Below are 27,970 nucleotides of genomic sequence, written 5' to 3'. Positions count from 1 at the left end.
TGACATCAAGTTCCACACCATGTTGATGAAGTGCTCAGAAAATCCCATCTTCCTTAGCACATGCAAAAAGTACTTCATGAAACCCTATCATAGGCCTTTGACATATCAAGATTGATCACCACATTAGCTGGCTTTCCCCTTAACCTTATGTCAGTGACAATTTCTTGAGCCAATAAGATGTTCTCAAATATACTCCTACCCTTTACATATACGGATTGATTAGGAGATATTAGAGATGGCAGAAAACTCTCCAATCTGTCATGTAACACCCTAGACAAGACCTTGTTAGTGAAGTTGCTCAAACTAATAGGTCTTAAGTCAGAGAAGGTCTCAACTCTAGGTTTCTTGGGCAGCAACACTAGATTGGTGTGACTGATAGATTTAGGCAATACAGCTCCTCCATAGAAGTGTAGCACCATGTTGTGTATATCAGCACCAATAACATCCCAGCATGTTTGATAAAACATGCCATTGAATCCATCAGGACCACTAGCACTCTCCCCACTAAGCTCAAAAATTGTTGCCCTTACTTCTTCAATTGTTGGCAATCTGCTAAGTTTTAAATTCTGATCCATAGTGACCATTGAAGGTACATTATTGAGCAAGGAAAATTCAGAAGCATCACCTTCATTTGTGAACTGTTTTTGATAGAAGTCCACTGCAGTTGCAGCCAATTACTCATGGTCTTCAATCCATACCCCACTGCCACTTTTAATCCTCTTCAGTTGCAATTTCTTTCTTTTGCCATTGGCATGATTGTAAAATAAACTTGTATTCCTATCTCGTTTAGCAAACCAAATCATCCCAACTTTTTGCTTTCAATACTTCTCCTCAATACTCAAGTATTTCTTTAATTCAGATTGAGCCTTTTGAAGCACAATCATATTCTCAATTGTAGGCTCTTCTTCAAACAACATCTCCTTCACCCTAATAATGTCCTCCAAAATAGCCAATTGCTTGAAGATATCACGAAATGTTTCCCTACTCCATTTTGAAAGTGCTTCCTTCACCCTCATGATATTCTGCTTGAACATCAAAAATGGATCCCCTATGAAATCAGCTTCCCAATTCTACCTCACCACATCCATAAATGTAGCATGCTTTGTCCAAAAGTTCAAGAACCTGAAAGGCTTGACAAAATTGGTTGTCTTCTCCCCACATGTCATTAGCAATGGTGCATGATCTAATCCAGTTCTTATTAGATGCTCAACTTCAATAGTTGGCAACATGTTCTGAAATGGCAAATTCACAAAAATCCTATCCAATCTCTTGAATATACACTCAGCATTAGATCTCCCATTCCACCATGTAAATGGACTTCCTTTGTACCATTGCTCAAACAAACCACAAGAGTTTACACAAAATGCATAATCCTCATATTCAGGAGGGTGTACTGGAAGTCCCCCTATTTTCTCATCTTCATGCAATACCACATTGAAATCCCCTCCTACCAACCATGGTAATTCCATATCACTTGCTAAGAAATACAAGTGATCCCACAATTCCAACCTCTCCTTTGCTGAACATTTTGCATAAACAAATGTCATCATCATGTGCTGCCCCAGGTCATGGTGAAACACTCTCATAGTCACATGTTGCTCAGTATCCTCCACTAATTCCCATTCCACCATTGCATCGAAGAACAACCATATTTGCCCATTAATATTTGTATAAGCAGTCTCCATATTCAACCTCCTTCTATATCTATGAATGAGTCCCTTCTTTTCTCTTTACTGCATAAGCTAGGGTTTCCTCTATTGAAACCTTTTGCATGATCTCAGTCTAAGCTTCTAACATGGTATCAGAGCGGGTGAGTAAACTCCGTTCGTTCTCCTCTTTTTTTCGATCCTAACCTAGAAGTCAGATTATGTGGTTTCCGACAAGTTCGAAGAAACCCTAACTTCCGAAGAAGGTTCATTCACTGATGAGATTCCAAAGTATCTGCTGCCATCTATGGTGAAATAGTAGCTGAGGATTTCTTCTACTGTTCATTTCGTTAACTCGTCAAGAGTTTTGCTGCTGATTTGAATTTGTTAAAGCAAAACCGGTATTATCTCCTTCAAGCTTCAATTATTTTGTATTTTCCATCAATCTTAGTCTTATAGCCTTTTATTTCCGTGATTGTGATATTACAATTTGAGTTTTGCTTATGGCTATTGACAAAGTTAATTCATCAGAGGGTTTTCCAACTTTCACCTTAGATTTTTCACATCCTTTCTATGTGCATCCTTCTGATAGTCCCGGTGCTCATTTAGTCTCCCTTCCTTTTGATGGTACTGGTTTTGTGGCTTGGAGGAAGAGCATGCTTGTATCTCTTTCTACCAAAAACAAATTAGAGCTAATTAATGGCCGTCATGATAAACCTACCGAGGATTCTCCTTATTATCCCTATTGGGAAAGGTGTAACGATATGGTGATTTCTTGGATCACAAATTCTTTGTCTAGAGAAATGGCTACCAGTGTCTTAGGGTATGACACTGCTAGAGAAATATGGTTGGATATAAATGAGAGGTTTGGTCAATCAAATGGGTCAAAATTCATTCAAATCCAAAGGGAGATTGGTTCTATCTCCCAAGGAACATCAGACATAGATTCATATTTCACCAGACTACGCAGTCTTTGGGATGCGATGAACACAACTTATGTCGGACATATTTGCTCATGTGGAGCCCTTCCTAAATTCCTAGAGGAACTCAAACTATTCTGGTTCCTTGTTGGGCTAAATGATTCATACTCCAAAGTCAAGATCAGCATTCTTATGATGGCCCCTCTCCCAACTGTCAGCAAAGCCTACTCTATTCTGCAGCATGATGAAAAATAAAGAGAGAAAGCACCTTCTCTAGTTTTTTCTGCTGATTCTGTCTCTTTTTCTGCCTCTGTTGCACCTAACAATGGTCAGAGGTCTTTCAATCAGAGAATTCAATTTGAGACAAAGAGACCTAATCAGTCTGTATCTTTCAAATACTGTAAGAAACCTGGACACACTATTAAAAAGTGCTACAAACTCATGGATTCCCCCCTGATTTCAAGTTCAACAAGAACAAAAGATCAGCCTCTTATGTGCATGCTGATGGTTCTTCCTCTGGACTTCTATCAGCTTCTCCCCAAGGTCCCACAACTCCTGAAATTTCTTCACAAGGCTTCACTCAAGAACAATATCAACACCTTCTGAATTTATTGCAAGAATCTCATATCTACCCTGGGGCCAGCAACAATAACCTGTCTTTTGGAGAAAACACTGCTTATGCCAATTTTGCAGGTTTGTTCTATAGTTCTGTAGTTAACTCTGTGGACTTTCATGCTTGTGCATCATCTCAATTCACCATAGACACTTGGATCTTAGACTCAGGGGCCACTAATCACATGACCTCTCACAAACATTTACTTCACAATTTAACTCCACTAGCTAGACCTTACTTGATAATTTTACCAAATGGATACAAAGTGAAAGTTATCTCCACTGGTTCTCTACACCTTAGATCTGACATAATTCTTCACAATGTTCTTCTTGTTCCCTCTTTCCAATTCAATTTAATTTCCATTTACCATCTCCTTTTACAGTTTAACTGTTATGCAGTTCTTACCATTTCTAAATATTTTTTACAGGGCCCTTCTCTGAAGAGGCCACTGGAAATTGGTATAGTTGATAATGGGGTCTATTTCCTCCATCTTGCTGATGATGTTCAATCTCTTTCTTGTGTTTTACCTTCACCATCTAATGTTTCTAATTCTACTGTTTTTACATGTTCTAGTTCTACTTCTGTTAATGATCCCATTCCCCTAAGTCCCTGTTGTAATTCACACACTCACATCAATAAAACAGACTATTTTTGGCATCAAAGAATGGGTCACATGCCTTATAATAGGATGAAATACATTTCTTTCATTTCTGATAAAATCTCTTCCAAACAGCATTTCATATGTCCTGTTTGTCCCATGGCTAGACAACAAAGACTTCCCTTCCCTGACAATACCATTCACTCTTCATCACCTTTTTAGTTGGTTCACATTGATATTTGGGGCCCCTATCACACCCCAACATATAATGGTTTTAAATATTTTCTAGCTCTAGTAGATGATTACACTAGGGTAAATTGGACACACCTACTCTCTTCTAAAAGCAATGCTTTTTTGTTCTAAAAGCTTTCACCTCTATGGTTCAAACTAAATTTTACACTTCAGTCCAATCTTTCAGGTCTGATAATGCTTTTGAACTAGGAACTAGTTCTGAGTCCAAATCTTTCTTCACTGCTCAAGGTATACTACACTAAACTACCATTCCACACACTCCTCAATAGAATGGCGTTATGGAAAGAAAGCACAAACACCTCTTAAAAACTTCTAGAGCTTTACTTTTCTAATCACATTTACCTACCAAGTATTGGGGTGAATGTGTTCTCACAGCCACATACCTCATCAATAGATTTCCCTCCAATGTTCTCAACAACATATCCCCCTATGAAAAATTTCATGGTCATCCCCCTCACTATGATCATCTTAGATCTTTTGGATGCTTATGATATGCCACCACACCCAAATCTGGAAGAGACAAGTTTCAGACAAGAGCACTGCCTTGTATGTTTCTTGCCTATCCCTGTGGCAAGAAAGGTTACAAGTTGCTAAATCTTTCCACTCATGCTATCCTCTACTCTAGGGATGTTGTATTTCATGAGCATGTATTTCCTTATTCACCTCCTTCTTCAAAAATTTTTCCTTCTTCTCCTACTCCTTTTGTAGATTTACCTAACAAACCTCCTCCTTCCATTTCCCTTCATCCTGTTTTTTCTCATTCTCCTCCCTTTATCACTGATCTTCCTTCTCCTTCTCCACCTGTTATCCCCCCTGCTCCTCATGCTTCTCTCCTATCAGACAATCCTCTAGTATCAGAAATCCTCCACCCCATTTAAGGGATTATGTTTGTCCATCTCTTGCTCTCAAGGCTCCTGCTTCTCTAGCTTCTAAGGTTTCTTCCTCTGTTTTGCACATGCATGAGCCCCTGTTTTATCAACAGGATGCATCTCACCCTGCTTGAAAGGAGGCCATGCTAAAGGAATTTCAAGCTTTAGATGCAAATCACACTTGGGACATTGTTCCCCTTCCCCCTCACAAGAAGCCTATACCTTGTAAATGGGTCTACAGGATCAAACAAAGGTCCGATGGTTCCATTGAAAGGTACAAGACCAAATTAGTGATAAGGGGTGACACTCAAAAAGAAGGCATTGATTACAATGAGACTTTTTCCCCTGTGGTCAAATTCACCACTATTAAGTGCCTTCTTACCATTGCTTCTTTAAGGAATTGGACTGTTTATCAACTAGATGTCAACAATGCCTTTTTACATGGTGATTTCCATGAACAAGTTTATATGAAGATCCCTCCTGGTTTGCACCTTTCTTCTACATCTTCCTCTTCATCTTCCTCATTGGTATGCAAGGTAGGGAAGTCTCTATATGACCTCAAGCAGGCCTCTAGACAGTGGTTTTCTAAGCTGTCTGAGGCCTTGCTCAGTAGAGGCTACATTCTAGCTGGTGATGATGTTTCTGAGCTGGATAATGTCAAGGCTTTCCTTGATGCTCAGTTCAAAATCAAGGACCTTGGCTCTATTCACTATTTTTTGGGCCTGGAAGTCACTAAAGTTGATACTGGTTTTCATATGACTCAACACAAAATTACATCTGATTTACTTTTAGAGTTTCATTGCCAGAATATTTCCTCTGTGGTCACTCCTCTTGATGGTTCTGTCAAACTCTCAACTGATATGGGGGAGCCACTATCTGATCCTAGTACTTATAGGAGGATAGTTGGCAAACTTAATTTTCTACAACACACAAGACCTAACATTGCTTTCTCAGTACAACATCTCAGTCAATTCCTCCAAGCTCCTCAAGTCCCTCACATGCTTGCTTCTATCCATGTTCTAAGATACTTCTCTGCTGCCCCAGCTATGGGTATTCTCCTCTCCCCTGATGCTGACTTTACTCTCAAGGCTTATTCTGATACAGCCTGGGCAGCTTGTGCCATGTCCAGGAAGTCTATCTCTAGTTATTTTATCACTCTTGGTGGCTGCCATATTTCCTGGAAGAGCAAGAAGCAACAAACTGTATCACTATCCTCTGCTGAGGCTGAATATAGAGTCCTTCAACAAGCAGTTGTTGAGGTGTCATGGTTAAATAGATTACTTGTTGATTTTGGTGTTTCTATTACTTATTATGTTCCTGTTTTTTGTGACAACCAGGTTGCTCTACACATTGCTAAGAACCCAGTCTTTCATGAGCACACAAAACACATCGAGATTGACTTCCATTATGTGCGTGACAGTGTTACTTCTGATTTGGTCTCCCTTCATTATGTTGCAAGTGTTGATCAACTAGCCGATATCATGACCAAGCCCCTTACAGACCTCTCTCACAATCATCTACTAGGCAAGCTTAGAGTGTTATCACCCCCAAGCTTTTGGGGGGGGGGGTGTTAAGCAGGTTGGGCCTTAAGTTTGGACTCCCTCAGACCAGGCCCACTGATATCCCAACGGCCCACATAATAATACACAGATATAGCAACTTAGCCCTTCTATTCTTTAGCCATCATTACCTTTGTAAATATAGACACATTGTAACACAAGTATAAATACTTGTATTGCTGGAATAAGAGGTTACGGATGAGTAATGAAACATTTCAATTTGCACAATCTCCTTTTTTCTTTTCTCTTTACTGTATAAGCTAGGGTTTCTCCATTGAAACCTTTTGCATGAGCTCAGTCTGAGCTTCTAACATGGTATCAGAGTGGGTGAGTAAATTCCGTTCGTTCTCCTCTTTCTTCCGATCCTAACCTCGAAGTCAGATTCTGTGGTTTCCGACAAGTTCTCCTCTCCTCGTTCTCCTCTTTTTCCATAAAGTCTTCCGACAAGTAAATTCCTTTTCTCTTTTGTTATATATATATATATATATATATATATATATATATATATATATATATATATATATATACTCCCTCTGTTTTAATTTATGTGAACTTATTTTCTTTTTAGTCCGTGCCAAAAAGAATGACCTCTTTTCTTATTTGGAAAGAATTTACATTTATGCAATGATTTATAGCCGCATAAAATATATGTGCTTCATTCTACACCACAAGTTCAAAAGTCTTCTCTCTTTTCTTAAACTCCGTGCCGAGTCAAATGGGTTCACATAAATTAAAACGGAGGGAGTATTTTTTTTTCCTTACTTTTTATTGATCCAAGGCCGTACACCAACCTAACTAGTAAAAAGGATAGATCATATATAAGATCACATACACTTACAACACGCTCACTCTTATCATAGACAGAGATTTTATTAGAAAATCTGAAAAGACAAACACAACAACATGCAGAATAGAAAGGCTAGAGATCTATCCAATTAATTTGGACGAATGTCGAAGCCCTTAACAATGATGCCAGATTTCGAAGTGGCGTTATTGATTTCCATCAACCTCATTTCGACTTCACCATCCTCTCCTAAGTTGTTGAAAAACTCACCAAGCTTGATTTCTAACCAGCCATCGCTTCGAAGATGTGGAAACCGGCCAAGTTCTCCTGGTAATTCCTTTTTCTTCGAGATGAAAACAGTGGTACCCTCAATGCCTGCGTCCTTTGCCACCTCCTTCACAAATCTTAGCGATGCAATGGATCGTTCAAGTCCACGAGGGTTATCTGTTAACTTGAACACTAAATATACTGCATAACTAGTCATTTGAATAAGATCTTTTGTCTCTATCTTTCCATAAATGTCAAGCCAATTTACGCTACGAAGCTCCGCCACTTCAATACTGTACAAAATGTTGAGATGTAAATAATTAAAATATATATTTCTCTTTTTAAAGAAAAAGAAAAGTTGAAAAAACAAAGAGAAAAAACTGGAAAAAAGGAAAAATATAGATGAATAAATTGTTGTCTTGTTCTTGCTGGTGGATATGAATTAAAGTAGTGCTTAAAGAAGAATGGAACGTTTTTGGGGGTGATATTGTTTGTGAAAATAAAGTGGTGTTGAAGAAATACGCTTAAGGTGGTTATGTGATGTGTTAAAGTGCTTAGGAGGGTGAGTCACTATTCCTAAAATATATCCTACCCGTCCCTTAGCCGGTATTACAACCATGAAAAAGTCCTAATTGATTTTAGATCGACCGAGCCTACATTAGTAGAGATTTACATTAAGGGTAAGCCTATGGTGCTGATTGCATGCGACTTCTTTGTGAGAGTGATAGATTTTCTTTGATATATGTGAGTCCTTAAAGAATATTTGATCACGAGATTCGAATGTGTGGATTCTACTTACTCTCTTTGATTTTGTTGTGAGGGCACATGGTTGCAAGAGAATAGGTAACGTTATTAGGCTTCTCTGTGATGTTGAGTATTCAAGCCTTGAATGCATTGTGACATTGAGTCGGTTTTGAGGCTTGAATTGTTATGAGCACGTTGTCTTTGTTGTGAATATCTTTTAAGAATGACATAAGTAAAGGCAAGTGTAAGTGATTTCATATGCTACTGTTTAATTGTTGCTATCAACCATGTTCTTTGATGTAGTGTACCTCAAATGTATAAATATAAAGTGCTCAAGAATAATGTGAATTGTTAGTTGACTAGAGAACGAGTAACGTTTAAGTGTGGGGTGGTGATGTTCAGCCAAAATATACATATATTTAACTATTATTGCCTTACGTTCTTGTAATTTTAATCATCTTTTGAGTATTAATTATATTTTTTATGCTTAATATTATAATTTAACTGTGTAGGAATAAAACGATGTGAAGATGCAGAGATTTAAGGCAAAATTGAGTAAAATATTGAAGCAAAAGAAAAGAGATAAACTAATAGAGGAAGAAGACAAAGGGGGGGACACCCTTTGGTGTTTATCCCCCCAAGTGGAGACAACAATATACAAGGTAAAGGAATTGAGTTAGGAAGCCAACAATTGAATGATCGCCTAAGTTGAGCGTGAAAACTCATTGGATTCCGACAGGGCTAGCTTAGCGCTTCCCTGGACGCTCGAATCAGGGACTAGAATTATTTCGCATGGGACTTGGTTATTTCGGCTCTACACACTCCCAATTCATATAAAAGGGGGTTTAAACATATTTTGAAAGGGGGGACATTTTTGAGAGCAACTTTTGACACAGGGAGAGCACAGAGCCGTCGTGGAGACCGGGTTTCATATTTCTTCTACCAAACTTATTAATTTTTATGTTTCTTTGTTTGATTTGTTGATTGGATACCATGTCTATGTAGAGCTAAACTTCATGTTCTAGGGTTGTGGTTCTTTCATGACTATTGTTATTCGGATATTGGTTTTGCTTTCTTGATTTATCATATTGGTTTATTTACTCAATCATACGCTTAATTATTTGATTGCTTGATCACAAATTAAATACTATCTACGAATCTAGAATTGAACTCCAAAGTGGGAATTCTAGATTGCATATAGGATTAAGTAGAACAAGTTCTTGAACCCGAGCATTGGGGAACAAATTCGCGGTTAGGATAGACATATACCTAATTGCCTTGCTTGGTTAATGTACATGAATTATAAATGCATTCTTATTAGTTCTAATTCCATAGACATATAGGCGTTAGGTTAGCTTGAATAGGCGAGTAAGAACTCGGCAGATTCTTATGAGAAATATTAACCCAGTCAACCAATAAGCTAAATAAATTAGTTAGTCAATTTAATTAAAAAATACAATAGGAATGTTCGATAGCCCATAACCCTGGATCGTTTTCATGAATTCGGGCGAGGGGCTCTAAATCGCCTAAACATTTATGGGTCCATATGAAATGAAATAATAAATAATAGCCATCACTTCACCATGAATGTTCCTCATTTTTTGTTGTTTTAGGGCCATAAAATAGGAATTCAAGACGATTTTATATTTTTCGTGAGCTAATATCCATGCACCTTCATTAATTTTTGCGACGGGCTCTGAATCGGATAAAATTTTGTGGGTCTATCACAAACAGCCTAATGAACAATATTCATAGTTTCTCCCTGACCATACCTTAATTTTTAGAGTTATAGGGCAATAAAATAGGAATTCAGGGATTTTTAATTTTTCATATGCAATGTCCACGCCATCATCATGAATTCGGGCGATGGGCTATGAATTGCCTAATATTTTTGTGTGCCCATCAAAAAAGATGCAATAAGAAACATTCATTATTTCTCTATGATCGTTCCACATTTTTAGCGTTTTAAGGCCATAAAAAAGGAATTCGGCACGATTTCTGATTATTTGTGTGCTAATGTTCACGCCATCTTCATGAATTCTGACGACGGGTACGGAATCACCTAAAATTGTGTGGGCCAATCAGAAATGACCTAATGAATAATACTCATTGTTTCTCCATGGTCGTTCCTCGTATTTTACCGTTTTATGGCCATAAAAGAGGAATTTAAGATGATTTCCAATTTTCCTGTGCAAATGTCTACAAAATCTTCATGAATCTAGCCGACGGGCTCCGAATCGCCTAAAATTTAGTGGGCCCATAAAAAAGACCTAACGAGCAATAGTCATTACTTTTTCATGATTGTTCTTTATTTTATGGTATTTTAGGACCATAAAACAGGAATCCATCATGACTTTTAATTTTTCGTGCCACTACTCTACCGAGATTAGTGTTGATACTTACTAGGTTTGGTAAATTCACCTACGTGGAATGGTCATATCATATTCTGTGGAGTTGTTACTAACGTCACAATTCCATTTTATAAAAAGCAAATTGCTATTATGCTTTACTTTATTTGGCTCTTGAAACAATATTTCTTGAACATTTTATTGGTAATTAGCACGGATACGATATACGTAGTGGCATGAGGTCTTTGTCGTGAAGTTGTTGTATTTGTTGAGGCACGAGGTCTTTGCCATTCGGTTGTGGTATTTGGTGAGGCACGAGATCTTTGCCGTGTGAGTATTACTTATACTATGGCACGAGGACTTTGCCGTGCGAGTGTGACTTATACTGTGGCACGAGGTCTTTGCCGTGCAAAGGTGATTGATAATTTGGACACGAGGTGTCATATGTATAGGATTCGTAATTTGTGACTTGTGATTTTTGATTACGAGGTCTGGTACCTCAAGGTGATTTTTTTTGTAAATCTTGTGTCGGAACAATTTAATTATTGGAACAGTCATTGTTTTACCTTAATTTCTTTCACTTGTATTTTATCTATGCATTGATTATTTTGTTGTTTTATCACATGATTACTCTTTGTTGTTGAAAATTTATTTTGCTTTCCGTTGTTAGCTTTATTGTGATATTCTGCACATGTTATTTGATTAGTGAGTGTCTTGACATGAACCTCGCCACTACTCTACCGAGATTAGTCTTGGACTTACCAGGTTAGGTAAATTCACCTACATGGAATGCTTATCTCATATTCTGTGGAGTTATTAGTTATTACTAACGTAACAACTCCATTTTGTAAAAAGGAAATTGCTATTATGCTTTACTTTATTTGGCTCTTGATAGAAATTTTCTTGAACATTTTATTGGTAATTAGCACGGATACGATATACGTGGTGGCATAAGGTCTCTTTCGTGCAGTTGTTGTATTTGTTGAGGCACGAGGTCTTTGCCATGCGGTTGTGGTATTTCTTCAGGCACGTGGTCTTTGTCGTGCGAGTGTGACTTATAGTGTGGCACGAGGACTTTGCCGTGTGAGAGTGACTTCTAATGTGGCACGAGGTCTTTGTCGTGCAAAGGTGATTGATAATTTGGACACGAAGTGTCATATGTATAGGATTCGTAAATTGTGACTTGTGATTTTTGCTTATGAGGTCTAGTACCCCAGGGTGATTCTTGTTGTAAATCTTGTGTCCGAACGATTTAATGATTGGAACAGTCATTGTTTTACCTTAATTTCTTTCATTTGTATTTTATCTGTGCATTGAATATTTTGTTGTTTTATCACATGATTACTCTTTGTTGTTGTATATTTATTTTTCTTTTCGTTGTTAGCTTTATTGTGATATTCTGCACATGTCATTTGATTAGTGAGTATCTTGACATGAACCTCGCCACTACTATACCGAGATTAGTCTTGATACTTACTAGGTTTGGTAAATTCACCTACGTGGAATGGTCATCTCATATTCTGTAGAGTTGTTACTAACGTCACAATTCCATTTTATAAAAAGGAAATTGCTATTATGCTTTACTTTATTTGGCTCTTGAAAGAACATTTCTTGAACATTTTATTGGTAATTAGCACGGATACGATATACGTGGTGGCATGAGGTCTTTGTCGTGAAGTTGTTGTATTTGTTGACGCACGAGATCTTTGTCATTCGGTTGTGGTAGTTGTTGAGGCACGAGGTCTTTGCCGTGTGAGTATTACTTATACTATGGCACGAGGACTTTGCCGTGCGAGTGTGACTTATACTGTGGCACGAGGTCTTTGCCGTACGAAGGTGATTGATAATTTGGACACGAGGTGTGATATGTATAGGATTCGTAATTTGTGACTTGTGATTTTTGATTACGAGGTCTGGTACCTCAGGGTGATTTTTTCTGTAAATCTTGTGTCTGAACAATTTAATTATTGGAACAGTCATTGTTTTACATAAATTTCTTTCACTTGTATTTTATCTATGCATTGATTATTTTGTTGTTTTATCACATGATTACTCTTTGTTGTTGTAAATTTATTTTGCTTTCCGTTGTTAGCTTTATTGTGATATTCTGCACATGTTATTTGATTAGTGAGTGTCTTGACATGAACCTCGCCACTACTCTACCGAGATTAGTCTTGGACTTACTAGGTTAGGTAAATTCACCTACACGGAATGCTTATCTCATATTCTGTGGAGTTGTTAGTTGTTACTAACGTAACAACTCCATTTTGTAAAAAGGAAATTGCTATTATGCTTTACTTTATTTGGCTCTTGATATAAATTTTCTTGAACATTTTATTGGTAATTAGCACAGATACGATATACGTGGTGGCATAAGGTCTTTGTCGTGCAGTTGTTGTATTTGCTGAGGCACGAGGTCTTCGCCATCCAGTTGTGGCATTTCTTCAAGCACGTGGTCTTTGTCGTGCGAGTGTGACTTATAGTGTGGCACGAGGACTTTGCCGTGCGAGTGTGACTTCTAATGTGGCACGAGGTCTTTGTCATGCGAAGGTGATTGATAATTTGGACACGAAGTGTCATATGTATAGGATTCGTAATTTGTGACTTGTGATTTTTGCTTATGAGGTCTAGTACCTTAGGGTGATTCTTGTTGTAAATCCTGTGTCCGAACGATTTAATGATTGGAACAGCCATTGTTTTACCTTAATTTCTTTCATTTGTATTTTATCTGTGCATTGAATATTTTGTTGTTTTATCACATGATTACTCTTCGTTGTTGTATATTTATTTTTCTTTTCGTTGTTAGCTTTATTGTGATATTCTGCACATGTTATTTGATTAGTGAGTGTCTTGACATGAACCTCGCCATTACTCTACCGAGATTAGTCTTGATACTTACTAGGTTTGGTAAATTCACCTACGTGGAATGGTCATCTCATATTCTGTGGAGTTGTTACTAACGTGACAATTCCATTTTATAAAAAGGAAATTGCTATTATGCTTTACTTTACTTGGCTCTTGAAAGAACATTTCTTGAACATTTTATTGGTAATTAGCACGGATACGATATACGTGGTGGCATGAGGTCTCTGTCGTGAAGTTGTTGTATTTGTCGAGGCACGAGGTCTTTGCCATTCGGTTGTGGTATTTGGTCAGGCACGAGGTCTTTGCCGTGCAAGTATTACTTATACTGTGGCACGAGGACTTTGCCGTACGTGTGTGACTTTTACTGTGGTATGAGGTCTTTGTCGTGCGAAGGTGATTGATAATTTGGACACGAGGTGTCATATGTATAGGATTCTTAATTTGTGACTTGTGATTTTTGATTGCGAGGTCTGGTACCTCTGGGTGATTCTTGTTGTAAATCTTGTATCGGAACAATTTAATTATTGGAACAGTCTTTGTTTTACCTTAATTTCTTTCACTTGTATTTTATCTATGCATTGATTAATTATTTTGTTGTTTTATCACATGATTACTCTTTGTTGTTGTAAATTTATTTTGCTTTCCGTTGTTAGCTTTATTGTGATATTCTGCACATGTTATTTGATTAGTGTGTGTCTTGACATGAACCTCGCCACTACTCTACCGAGATTAGTCTTGGACTTACTAGGTTAGGTAAATTCACTTACATGGAATGCTTATCTGATATTATGTGGAGTTGTTAGTTGTTACTAACGTAAAAACTCCATTTTGTAAAAAGGAAATTGCTATTATGCTTTACTTTATTTGGCTCTTGATAGAAATTTTCTTGAACATTTTATTGGTAATTAGCACGGGTACGATATACGTGGTGGCATAAGGTCTTTATTGCGCAGTTGTTGTATTTGCTGAGGTACGAGGTCTTTGGCATGCGGTTGTGGTATTTCTTCAGGCACGTGGTCTTTGTCGTGTGAGTGTGACTTATAGTGTGGCACGAGGACTTTACTGTGCGAGTGTGACTTCTACTGTGGCATGAGGTCTTTGCCGTGCGAAGATGATTGATAATTTGGACACGAGGTGTCATATGTATATGATTCGTAATTTATGACTTGTGATTTTTGCATATGAGGTCTAGTACCTCAGCGTAATTCTTGTTGTAAATCTTGTGTCCGAACGATTTAATGATTGGAACAGTCATTGTTTTACCTTAATTTCTTTGACTTGTATTTTATCTGTTCATTAAATATTTTGTTGTTTTATCACATGATTACACTTTTGTTGTTGTATATTTATTTTTCTTTTCATCGTTAGCTTTATTCTGATATTCTGCACATGTTATTTGATTCGTGAGTGTCTTGACATGAACCTCGCCACTACTCTACCGAGATTAGTCTTGACACTTACTAGGTTTGGTAAATTCACCTACGTGGAATGGTCAACTCATATTCTGTGGAGTTGTTACTAACGTCACAATTCCATTTTATAAAAAGGAAATTGCTATTATTCTTTACTTTATTTGGCTCTTGAAAGAAAATCTCTTGAACATTTTAGTGGTAATTAGCACGGATACGATATACGTGGTGGCATGAGGTCTTTGTCATGAAGTTGTTGTATTTGTCGAGGCACGAGGTCTTTGCCATTCGGTTGTGGTATTTGGTCAGGCACGAGGTCTTTGCCGTGCGAGTATTACTTATACTATGGCACGAGGACTTTGCCGTGCGAGTGTGACTTCTACTGTGGCACGAGGTCTTTGCCGTGCGAAGGTGATTGATAATTTGGACCCGAGGTGTCATATGTATAGGATTCGTAATTTGTGACTTGTGATTTTTGCTTAGGAGGTCTAGTACCTCCGGGCGATTCTTGTTGTAAATCTTGTGCCCGAACGATTTAATGATTGGAACAGTTATTGTTTTACCTTAATTTCTTTCACTTGTATTTTATCTGTGCATTAAATATTTTGTTGTTTTATCACATGATTACTCTTTGTTGTTGTATATTTATTTTTCTTTTCGTTGTTAGCTTTATTGTGATATTCTGTACATGTTATTTGATTAGTGAGTGTCTTGACATGAACCTCGCCACTATTCTACCGAGATTAGTCTTGGACTTACTAGGTTAGGTAAATTCACCTACATGGAATGCTTATCTCATATTCTGCGGAGTTTTCAGTTGTTACTAACGTAACAACTCCATTTTGTAAAAAGGAAATTGCTATTATGCTTTACTTTATTTTGCTCTTAATGGAAATTTTCTTGAACATTCTATTGGTAATTAGCACGGATACGATATACGTGGTGGCATAAGGTCTTTGTCGTGCTGTTATTGTATTTGCTGAGGCACGAGGTCTTTGCCATGCGGTTGTGGTATTTCTTCAGGCACGTGGTCTTTGTCGTGCGAGTGTGACTTATAGTGTGGCACGAGGACTTTGCCGTGCGAGTGTGACTTCTAATGTGGCACGAGGTCTTTGTCGTGCGAAGGTGATTGATAATTTGGACACGAAGTGTCATATGTATAGGATTCGTAATTTGTGGCTTGTGATTTTTGCTTATGAGGTCTAGTACCTCAGGGTGATTCTTGTTGTAAATCTTGTGTCCGAACAATTTAATGATTGGAACAGTCATTGTTTTACCTTAATTTCTTTCACTTGTATTTTATCTGTGCATTAAATATTTTGTTGTTTTATCACATGATTACTCTTTGTTGTTGTATATTTATTTTTCTTTTCGTTGTTAGCTTTATTGTGATATTCTGCACATGTTATTTGATTAGTGAGTGTCTTGACATGAACCTCGCCACTATTCTACCGAGATTAGTCTTGGACTTACTAGGTTAGGTAAATTCACCTACATGGAATGCTTTATCTCATATTCTGCGGAGTTTTCAGTTGTTACTAACGTAACAACTCCATTTTGTAAAAAGGAAATTGCTATTATGCTTTACTTTATTTGGCTCTTAATAGAAATTTTCTTGAACATTTTATTGGTAATTAGCACGGATACGATATACGTGGTGGCATAAGGTCTTTGTCGTGCTGTTGTTGTATTTGCTGAGGCACGAGGTCTTTGCCATGCGGTTGTGGTATTTCTTCAGGCACGTGGTCTTTGTCGTGCGAGTATTACTTATACTATGGCACGAGGACTTTGCCGTACGAGTGTGACTTTTACTGTGGCATGAGGTCTTTTTCTTGCGAAGGTGATTGATAATTTGGACCCGAGGTGTCATATGTATAGGATTCGTAATTTGTGACTTGTGATTTTTGCTTATGAGGTCTAGTACCTCAGGGCGATTCTTGTTGTAAATCTTGTGTCCGAACGATTTAATGATTGGAACAGTTATTGTTTTACCTTAATTTCTTTCACTTGTATTTTATCTGTGCATTAAATATTTTGTTGTTTTATCACACGATTACTCTTTGTTGTTGTATATTTATTTTTCTTTTCGTTGTTAGCTTTATTGTGATATTCTGCACATGTTATTTGATAAGTGAGTGTCTTGACATGAACCTCGCCACTATTCTACCGAGATTAGTCTTGGACTTACTAGGTTAGGTAAATTCACCTACATGGAATGCTTATCTCATATTCTGCGGAGTTTTCAGTTGTTACTAACGTAACAACTCCATTTTGTAAAAAGGAAATTGCTATTATGCTTTACTTTATTTGGCTCTTAATAGAAATTTTCTTGAACATTTTATTGGTAATTAGCACGGATACGATATACGTGGTGGCATAAGGTCTTTGTCGTGCTGTTGTTGTATTTGCTGAGGCACGAGGTCTTTGCCATGCGGTTGTGGTATTTCTTCAGGCACGTGGTCTTTGTCGTGCGAGTGTGACTTATAGTGTGGCACGAGGACTTTGCCGTGCGAGTGTGACTTCTAATGTGGCACGAGGTATTTGTCGTGCGAGTATTACTTATACTATGGCACAGGGACTTTGCCGTACGAGTGTGACTTTTACTGTGGCATGAGGTCTTTTTCGTGCGAAGGTGATTGATAATTTGGACACGAGGTGTCATATGTATAGGATTCTTAATTTGTGACTTGTGATTTTTGATTACGAGGTCTGGTGCCTCAGGCTGATTCTTGATGTAAATCTTGTGTCGGAACAATTTAATTATTGGAACAGTCATTGTTTTACCTTAATTTCTTTCACTTGTATTTTATCTATGCATTGATTATTTTGTTGTTTTATCACATGATCACTCTTTGTTGTTGTAAATTTATTTTGCTTTCCGTTGTTAGCTTTATTGTGATATTCTGCACATGTTATTTGATTTAGTGAGTGTCTTGACATGAACCTCGCCACTACTCTACCGAGATTAGTCTTGGACTTACGAGGTTAGGTAAATTCACCTACATGGAATGCTTATCTCATATTCTGTGGAGTTGTTAGTTGTTACTAACATAACAACTACATTTTGTAAAAAGGAAATTGCTATTATGCTTTACTTTATTTGGCTCTTGATAGAAATTTTCTTGAACATTTTATTGGTAATTAGCACGGATACGATATACGTGGTGGCATAAGTTCTTTGTCGTGCAGTTGTTGTATTTGCTGAGGCACGAGGTCTTTGCCCTGCGGTTGTGGTATTTCTTCAGGCACGTGGGCTTTGTCGTGCGAGTGTGACTTATAGTGTGGCACAAGGACTTTGCCGTGCGAGTGTGTCTTCTAATGTGGCACGAGGTCTTTGTCGTGCGAAGGTGATTGATAATTTGGACACGAAGTGTCATATGTATAGGATTCGTAATTTGAGACTTGTGATTTTTGCTTATGAGGTCTAGTACCTTAGGGTGATTCTTGTTTTAAATCCTGTGTCCGAACGATTTAATGATTGGAACAGCCATTGTTTTACCTTAATTTCTTTCATTTGTATTTTATCTGTGCATTGAATATTTTGTGGTTTTATCACATGATTACTCTTCATTGTTGTATATTTATTTTTCTTTTCGTTGTTAGCTTTATTGTGATATTCTGCACATGTTATTTGATTAGTGAGTGTCTTGATATGAACCTCGCCATTACTCTACCGAGATTAGTCTTGATACTTACTAGGTTTGGTAAATTCACCTACGTGGAATGGTCATCTCATATTCTGTGGAGTTGTTACTAACGTGACAATTCCATTTTATAAAAAGGAAATTGCTATTATGCTTTACTTTATTTGGCTCTTGAAAGAACATTTCTTGAACATTTTATTGGTAATTAGCACGGATACGATATACGTGGTGACATGAGGTCTTTGTCATGAAGTTGTTGTATTAGTCGAGGCACGAGGTCTTTGCCATTCGGTTGTGGTATTTGGTCAGGTACGAGGTCTTTGCCGTGCGAGTATTACTTATACTATGGCACGAGGACTTTGCCGTGCGAGTGTGACTTCTATTGTGGCACGAGGTCTTTGCCGTGCGAAGGTGATTGATAATTTGGAACACGAGGTGTCATATGTATAGGATTCGTAATTTGTGACTTGTGATTTTTGCTTATGAGGTCTAGTTCCTCAGGGTGATTCTTGTTGTAAATCTTGTGTCCGAACGATTTAATGATTGGAACAGTTATTGTTTTACCTTAATTTCTTTCACTTGTATTTTATCTGTGCATTAAATATTTTGGTTTTTTATCACATGATTACTCTTTGTTGTTGTATATTTATTTTTCTTTTCGTTGTTAGCTTTATTGTGATATTCTGCACATGTTATTTGATTAGTGAGTGTCCTGACATGAACCTCGCCACTACTCTACCGAGATTAGTCTTGGACTTACTAGGTTAGGTAAATTCACCTACATGGAATGCTTATCTCATATTATGTGGAGTTGTTAGTTGTTACTAACGTAACAACTCCATTTTGTAAAAAGGAAATTGCTATTATGCATTACTTTATTTGGCTCTTGATAGAAATTTTCTTGAACATTTTATTGGTAATTAGCACGGATACGATATACGTGGTGGCATAAGGTCTTTATTGCGCAGTTGTTGTATTTGTTGAGGCACGAGGTCTTCGGCATGCGGTTGTGGTATTTCTTCAGGCACGTGGTCTTTGTCGTGTGAGTGTGACTTATAGTGTGGCACGAGGACTTTGCTGTGCGAGTGTGACTTCTACTGTGGCACGAGGTCTTTGCCGTGCGAAGGTGATTGATAATTTGGACACGAGGTGTCATATGTATAGGATTCGTAATTTATGACTTGTGATTTTTGCTTATGAGGTCTAGTACCTCAGGGAGATTCTTGTTGTAAATCTTGTGTCCGAACGATTTAATGATTGGAACAGTCATTGTTTTACCTTATTTTCTTTGACTTGTATTTTATTTGTTCATTAAATATTTTGTTGTTTTATCACATGATTACTCTTTTGTTGTTGTATATTTATTTTTCTTTTCATTGTTAGCTTTGTTTTGATATTCTGCACATGTTATTTGATTAGTGAGTGTCTTGTCATGAACCTCGCCACTACTCTACCGAGATTAGTCTTTATACTTACTAGGTTTGGTAAATTCACCTACGTGGAATGGTCAACTCATATTCCGTGGAGTTGTTACTTACGTCACAATTCCATTTTATAAAAAGGAAATTGCTATTATTCTTTACTTTATTTGGCTCTTGTAAGAACATCTCTTGAACATTTTAGTGGTAATTAGCACGGATACGATATACGTGGTGACATGAGGTCTTTGTCGTGAAGTTGTTGTATTTGTCGAGGCACGAGGTCTTTGCCATTCGGTTGTGGTATTTGGTCCGGCACGAGGTCTTTGCCGTGCGAGTATTACTTATACTATGGCACGAGGACTTTGCCGTGCGAGTGTGACTTCTACTGTGGCACGAGGTCTTTGCCGTGCGAAGGTGATTGATAATTTGGACACGAGGTGTCATATGTATAGGATTCGTAATTTGTGACTTGTGATTTTTGCTTATGAGGTCTAGTACCTCAGGGTGATTCTTGTTGTAAATCTTGTGTCCGAACGATTTAATGATTGGAACAGTTATTGTTTTACCTTAATTTCATTCACTTGTATTTTATCTGTGCATTAAATATTTTGTTGTTTTATCACATGATTACTCTTTGTTGTTGTATAGTTATTTTTCTTTTCGTTGTTAGCTTTATTGTGATATTCTGCACATGTTATTTGATTAGTGAGTGTCTTGACATGAACCTCGCCACTACTCTACCGAGATTAGTCTTGGACTTACTAGGTTAGGTAAATTCACCTACATGGAATGCTTATCTCATATTCTGTGGAGTTGTTAGTTGTTACTAACGTAACAACTCCATTTTGTAAAAAGGAAATTGCTATTATGCTTTACTTTATTTGGATCTTGATAGAAATTTTCTTGAACATTGTATTGGTAATTAGCACGGATACGATATACGTGGTGGCATAAGGTCTTTGTCGTGCAGTTGTTGTATTTGCTGAGGCACGAGGACTTTGCCATGGGGTTGTGGTATTTCTTCAGGCACGTGGTCTTTGTCGTGCGAGTGTGACTTATAGTGTGGCACGAGGACTTTGCCGTGCGAGTGTGACTTCTAATGTGGCACGAGGTCTTTGTCGTGCGAAGGTGATTGATAATTTGGACACGAAGTGTCATATGTATAGGATTCGTAATTTGTGACTTGTGATTTTTGCTTATGAGGTCTAGCACCTCAGGGTGATTCTTATTGTAAATCTTGTGTCCGAACAATTTAATGATTGGAACAGCCATTGTTTTACCTTAATTTCATTCACTTATATTTTATCTGTGCATTGAATATTTTGTTGTTTTATCACATGATTACTCTTTGTTGTTGTATATTTATTTTTCTTTTCGTTGTTAGCTTAATTGTGAGATTCTGCACATGTTATTTGATTAGTGAGTGTCTTGACATGAACCTCGCCATTACTCTACCGAGATTAGTCTTGATACTTACTAGGTTTGGTAAATTCACCTACGTGGAATACTTATCTCAAGTTCTGCGGAGTTGTTACTAACGTCACAATTCCATTTTATAAAAAGGAAATTGCTATTATGCTTTACTTTATTTGGCTCTTGAAAGAACATTTTATTGTTAATTAGCACGGATACGATATACGTGGTGGCATGAGGTCCTTGTCGTGAAGTTGTTGTATTTGTCGAGGCACGAGGTATTTGCCATTCGGTTGTGGTATTTGGTCAGGCACGAGGTCTTTGCCGTGCGAGTATTACTTATACTGTGGCACGAGGACTTTGCCGTACGAGTGTGACTTTTACTGTGGCATGAGGTCTTTGTCGTGCGAAGGTGATTGATAATTTGGACACAAGGTGTCATATGTATAGGATTCTTAATTTGTGACTTGTGATTTTTGATTACGAGGTCTGGTACCTCAGGGTGATTCTTGTTGTAAATCTTGTGTCGGAACAATTTAGTTATTGGAACAGTCATTGTTTTACCTTAATTTCTTTCACTTGTATTTCATCTATGCATTGAATATTTTGTTGTTTTATCACATGATTACTCTTTGTTGTTGTATATTTATTTTTCTTTTCGTTGTTAGCTTTATTGTGATATTCTACACATGTTATTTGATTAGCGAGTGTCTTGACATGAACCTCGCCATTACTCTACCGAGATTAGTCTTGATACTTACTAGGTTTGGTAAATTCACCTACGTGGAATGGTCATCTCATATTCTGTGGAGTTGTTACTAACGTCACAATTCCATTTTATAAAAAGGAAATTGCTATTATGCTTTACTTTATTTGGCTCTTGAAAGAACATTTCTTGAACATTTTATTGGTAATTAGCACGGATACGATATAGGTGGTGGCATGAGGTCCTTGTCGTGAAGTTGTTGTATTTGTCGAGGCACGAGGTCTTTGCCATTCGGTTGTGGTATTTGGTCAGGCACGAGGTCTTTGCCGTGCGAGTATTACTTATACTGTGGCACGAGGACTTTGCCGTATGAGTGTGACTTTTACTGTGGCATGAGGTCTTTGTCATGCGAAGGTGATTGATAATTTGGACACGAGGTGTCATATGTATAGGATTCTTAATTTGTGACTTGTGATTTTTGATTACGAGGTCTGGTACCTCAGGGTGATTCTTGTTGTAAATCTTGTGTCGGAACAATTTAATTATTGGAACAGCCATTGTTTTACCTTAATTTCTTTCACTTGTATTTTATCTATGCATTGATTATTTTGTTGTTTTATCACATGATTACTATTTGTTGTTGTAAATTTATTTTGCTTTCCGTTGTTAGCTTTATTGTGATATTCTGCACATGTTATTTGATTAGTGAGTGTCTTGACATGAACCTCGCCACTACTCTACCGAGATTAGTCTTGGACTTACTAGGTTAGGTAAATTCACCTACATGGAATGCTTATCTCATATTCTGTGGAGTTGTTAGTTGTTACTAACGTAACAACTCCATTTTGTAAAAAAGAAATTGCTATAATGCTTTAATTTATTTGGCTCTTGATAGAAATTTTCTTGAACATTTTATTGGTAATTAGCACGGATACGATATACATGGTGGCATAAGGTCTTTATTGCGCAGTTGTTGTATTTGCTGAGGCACGAGGTCTTTGGCATGCGGTTGTGATATTTCTTCAGGCACGTTGTCTTTGTCGTGCGAGTGTGACTTATAATATGGCACGAGGACTTTGCTGTGCGAGTGTGACTTCTACTGTGGCACGAGGTCTTTGCCGTGCGAAGGTGATTGATAATTTGGACACGAGGTGTCATATGTATAGGATTCGTAATTTGTGACTTGTGATTTTTGCTTATGAGGTCTAGTACCTCAGGGTGATTCTTGTTGTAAATCTTGTGTCCGAACGATTTAATGATTGGAACAGTTATTGTTTTACCTTAATTTCTTTCACTTGTATTTTATCTGTGCATTAAATATTTTGTTGTTTTATCACATGATTACTCTTTGTTGTTGTATATTTATTTTTCTTTTCGTTGTTAGCTTTATTGTGATATTCTACACATGTTATTTGATTAGTGAGTATCTTGACATGAACCTCGCCATTACTCTACCGAGATTAGTCTTGATACTTACTAGGTTTGGTAAATTCACCTACGTGGAATGGTCAACTCATATTCTGTGGAGTTGTTACTAACGTCACAATTCCATTTTATAAAAAGGAAATTGCTATTATGCTTTACTTTATTTGGCTCTTGAAAGAAAATTTCTTGAATATTTTATTGGTAATTAGCACGGATACGATATACGTGGTGGCATGAGGTCTTTGTCGTGAAGTTGTTGTATTTGTCAAGGCACGAGGTCTTTGCCATTCGGTTGTGGTATTTGGTCAGGCACGAAGTCTTTGCCGTGCGAGTATTACTTATACTGTGGCACGAGGACTTTGCCGTACGAGTGTGACTTTTACTGTTGCATGAGGTCCTTGTCGTGCAAAGGTGATTGATAATTTGGACACGAGGTGTCATATGTATAGGATTCGTAATTTATGACTTGTGATTTTTGATTACGAGGTCTGGTACCTCAGGGTGATTTTATTTGTAAATCTTGTGTCCGAACAATTTAATTATTGGAACAGTCATTGTTTTACCTTAATTTCTTTCACTTGTATTTTATCTATGCATTGATTATTTTGTTGTTTTATCACATGATCACTCTTTGTTGTTGTAAATTTATTTTGCTTTCCGTTGTTAGCTTTATTGTGATATTCTGCACATGTTATTTGATTAGTGAGTGTCTTGACATGAACCTCCCCACTACTCTACCGAGATTAGTCTTGCACTTACTAGGTTAGGTAAATTCACCTACATGGAATGCTTATCTCATATTCTGTGGAGTTGTTAGTTGTTACTAACGTAACAACTCCATTTTGTAAAAAGGAAATTGCTATTATGCTTTACTTTATTTGGCTCTTGATATAAATTTTCTTGAACATTTTATTGGTAATTAGCACGGATACGATATACGTGGTGGCATAAGGTCTTTATTGCGCAGTTGTTGTATTTGCTGAGGCACGGGGTCTTTGGCATGCGGTTGTGGTATTTCTTCAAGCACGTTGTCTTTGTCGAGCGAGTGTGACTTATAGTGTGGCACGAGAATTTTGCCGTGCGAGTGTGACTTCTACTGTGGCACGAGGTCTTTGCCGTGCGAAGGTGATTGATAATTTAGACACGAGGTGTCATATGTATAGGATTCGTAATTTGTGACTTGTGATTTTTGCTTATGAGGTCTAGTACCTCAGGGTGATTCTTGTTGTAAATCTTGTGTCCGAACGATTTAATGATTGGAACAGTCATTGTTTTACCTTAATTTCTTTCACTTGTATTTTATCTGTGCATTAAATATTTTGTTGTTTTATCACATGATTACTCTTTGTTGTTGTATATTTATTTTTCTTTTCGTTGTTAGCTTTATTGTGATATTCTGCACATGTTATTTGATTAGTGAGTGTCTTGACATGAACCTCGCCACTACTCTACCGAGATTAGTCTTGATACTTACTAGGTTTGGTAAATTCACCTACGTGGAATGGTCAACTCATATTCTGTGGAGTTGTTACTAACGTCACAATTCCATTTTATAAAAAGGAAATTGCTATTAAGCTTTACTTTATTTGGCTCTTGAAACAACATTTCTTGAACATTTTAGTGGTAATTAGCACGGATACGATATACGTGGTGGCATGAGGTCTTTGTCGTGCAGTTGCTGTATTTGTTGAGGCACTAGGTCTTTGCAATGCGGTTGTGGTATTTCTTCAGGCACGTGGTCTTTGCCGTGGGAGTGTGATTTGTACTGTGGCACGAGGACTTTGCCGTGCGAGTGTGACTTATACTGTGGCACGAGGTCTTCGCCGTACGAAGGTTATAGATAATTTGGTACGAGGTGTCATATGTATATGATTTTTGATTATGAGGTCTGGTACCTCAAGCTGATTCTTGTTGTAAAACTTGTGTCGAAACGATTTAATGATTGGAACAGTCATTGTTTTACCTTAATTACTTTCACTTGTATTTTATTTGTGCATTGATTATTTTGTTGTTTTACCACATGATTACTCTTTGTTGTTGTATATTTATTTTTCTTAAAGTTGTAAGCTTTATTGTGATATTCTGCACATGTTATTTGATTAGTGAGTGTCTTGACATGAACCTCGCGACTACTCTACCTAGATTAGTCTTGATACTTACTAGGCTAGGTAAATTCACCTATGTGGAATTGTTATATCATATTCTGTGGAGTTGTTACTAACGTAACAACTTCATTTTGTAAAAAGGAAATTGCTATTATGCTTTACTTTATTCTGCTCTTGATATAAATTTTCTTGAACATTTTATTGGTAATTAGCACGGATACGATATACGTGGTGGCATAAGGTCTTTATTGCGCAGTTGTTGTATTTGCTGAGGCACGGGGTCTTTGGCATGCGGTTGAGGTATTTCTTCAAGCACGTTGTCTTTGCCGTGCGAGTGTGACTTATAGTGTGGCACGAGAATTTTGCCGTGCGAGTGTGACTTCTACTGTGGCACGAGGTCTTTGCCGTGCGAAGGTGATTGATAATTTAGACACGAGGTGTCATATGTATAGGATTCGTAATTTGTGACTTGTGATTTTTGCTTATGAGGTCTAGTACCTCAGGGTGATTCTTGTTGTAAATCTTGTGTCCGAACGATTTAATGATTGGAACAGTCATTGTTTTACCTTAATTTCTTTCACTTGTATTTTATCTGTGCATAAAATATTTTGTTGTTTTATCACATGATTACTCTTTGTTGTTGTATATTTATTTTTCTTTTCGTTGTTAGCTTTATTGTGATATTCTGCACATGTTATTTGATTAGTGAGTGTCTTGACATGAACCTCGCCACTATTCTACCGAGATTAGTCTTGATACTTACTAGGTTTAGTAAATTCACCTACGTGGAATGGTCAACTCATATTCTGTGGAGTTGTTACTAACATCACAATTCAATTAATTGCTATTATGCTTTACTTTATTTGGCTCTTGAAACAACATTTCTTGAACATTTTAGTGGTAATTAGCATGGATACGATATACGTAGTGGCATGAGGTCTTTGTCGTGCAGTTGCTGTATTTGTTGAGGCACTAGGTCTTTGCAATGCGGTTGTGGTATTTCTTCAGGCACGTGGTCTTTGCCGTGGGAGTGTGATTTGTACTGTGGCACGAGGACTTTGCCGTGCGAGTGTGACTTATACTGTGGCATGAGGTCTTCGCCGTGCGAAGGTGATAGATAATTTGGTACGAGGTGTCATATGTATATGATTTTTGATTATGAGGTCTGGTACCTCAAGCTGATTCTTGTTGTAAAACTTGTGTCGAAACGATTTAATGATTGGAACAGTCATTGTTTTACCTTAATTACTTTCACTTGTATTTTATTTGTGCATTGATTATTTTGTTGTTTTATCACATGATTACTCTTTGTTGTTGTATATTTATTTTTTTTTCCGTTGTTAGCTTTATTGTGACATTCTGCACATGTTATTTGATTAGTGAGTGTCTTGACATGAACCTCGCGACTACTCTACCTAGATTAGTCTTGATACTTACTAGGTTAGGTAAATTCACCTATGTGGAATGGTTATATCATATTCTGTGGAGTTGTTACTAACGTAACAACTCCATTTTATAAAAAGGAAATTGCTATTACGCTTTACTTTATTTGGCTCTGAATAGAACATTTCTTGAACATTTTATTGGTAATTAGCACGGATACGATATACGTGGTGGCATGGGGTCTTTGTTGTGCAGTTGTTGTATTTGTTGAGGCACGAGGTCTTTGCCATGCGGTTGCGGCATTTGTTAAGGCACGAGGTCTTTGCCGTGCGAGTGTGACTTATACTGTGGCACGGGGACTTTGCTGTGCGAGTGTGACTTGTACTGTAGCACAAGGTCTTTGCCGTGCGAAGGTGATGGATAATTTGGTACGATCTGTCATATGTATATGATTCGTAATTTGTGACTTGTGATTTTTGGTTATGAGGTCTAGTACCTCAGGGTGATTCTTGTTGTAAAACTTGTGTCCGAACGATTTAATGATTGGAACAGTCATTGTTTTACCTTAATTTCTTTCACTTGTATTTTATCTGCGCATTGATTATTTTGTTGTTTTATCACATGATTACTCTTTGTTGTTGTATATTTATTTTTCTTTCCGTTGTTAGCTTTATTGTGATATTCTGCACAAGTTATTTGATTAGTGAGTGTCTTGACATGAACCTCGCCACTACTCTACCGAGATTAGTTTTTATACTTACTAGGTTAGGTAAATTCACCTACGTGGAATGCTTATCTCATATTCAGTGTAGTTGTTAGTAATGTCACAACTCCATTTTATTAAAAGGAAATTTCTATTATGCTTTACTTTATTTGGCTCTTGATAGAACATTTCTTGAACATTTTATTGGTAATTAGCACGGATACGATATACGTGGTGGCATGAGGTCTTTGTCGTGCAGTTGCTGTATTTGTTGAGGCACGAGGTCTTTGCCATGC

At 37.3% G+C, this 27,970-nt stretch overlaps 3 protein-coding genes across 3 annotated transcripts in view; 1 reads left to right on the top strand and 2 right to left on the bottom strand.

The window, feature by feature from the left end:
• Positions 1-1,070: 1,070 nt before the first annotated feature.
• On the bottom strand, positions 1,071-1,685 carry LOC142167337 (uncharacterized). Its single transcript, XM_075227499.1, has one exon. It carries the CDS (start codon positions 1,683-1,685, stop codon positions 1,071-1,073), a length of 615 nt encoding a protein of 204 aa, XP_075083600.1.
• Positions 1,686-2,149: 464 nt separating this feature from the next.
• LOC142167336 (uncharacterized) lies at positions 2,150-2,821 on the top strand. The gene has a single exon (XM_075227498.1). The coding sequence runs from the start codon at positions 2,150-2,152 to the stop codon at positions 2,819-2,821; it is 672 nt and encodes a 223-aa protein (XP_075083599.1).
• A 4,571-nt stretch (positions 2,822-7,392) lies between these two features.
• LOC142167335 (uncharacterized) overlaps positions 7,393-27,970 on the bottom strand; it is a 31,172-nt gene continuing 10,594 nt past the window's right edge. The window contains exon 9 of the mRNA XM_075227497.1: positions 7,393-7,801. Within this exon, the coding sequence (XP_075083598.1) occupies positions 7,393-7,801 (409 nt within the window). The remainder of the gene's footprint in view (positions 7,802-27,970) is intronic.

This window comes from Nicotiana tabacum, chromosome 12, assembly GCF_000715075.1.
Source record: "Nicotiana tabacum cultivar K326 chromosome 12, ASM71507v2, whole genome shotgun sequence".
Lineage (NCBI taxonomy): Eukaryota > Viridiplantae > Streptophyta > Magnoliopsida > Solanales > Solanaceae > Nicotiana > Nicotiana tabacum.
This window is presented reverse-complemented; position numbering and strand designations above follow the sequence as displayed.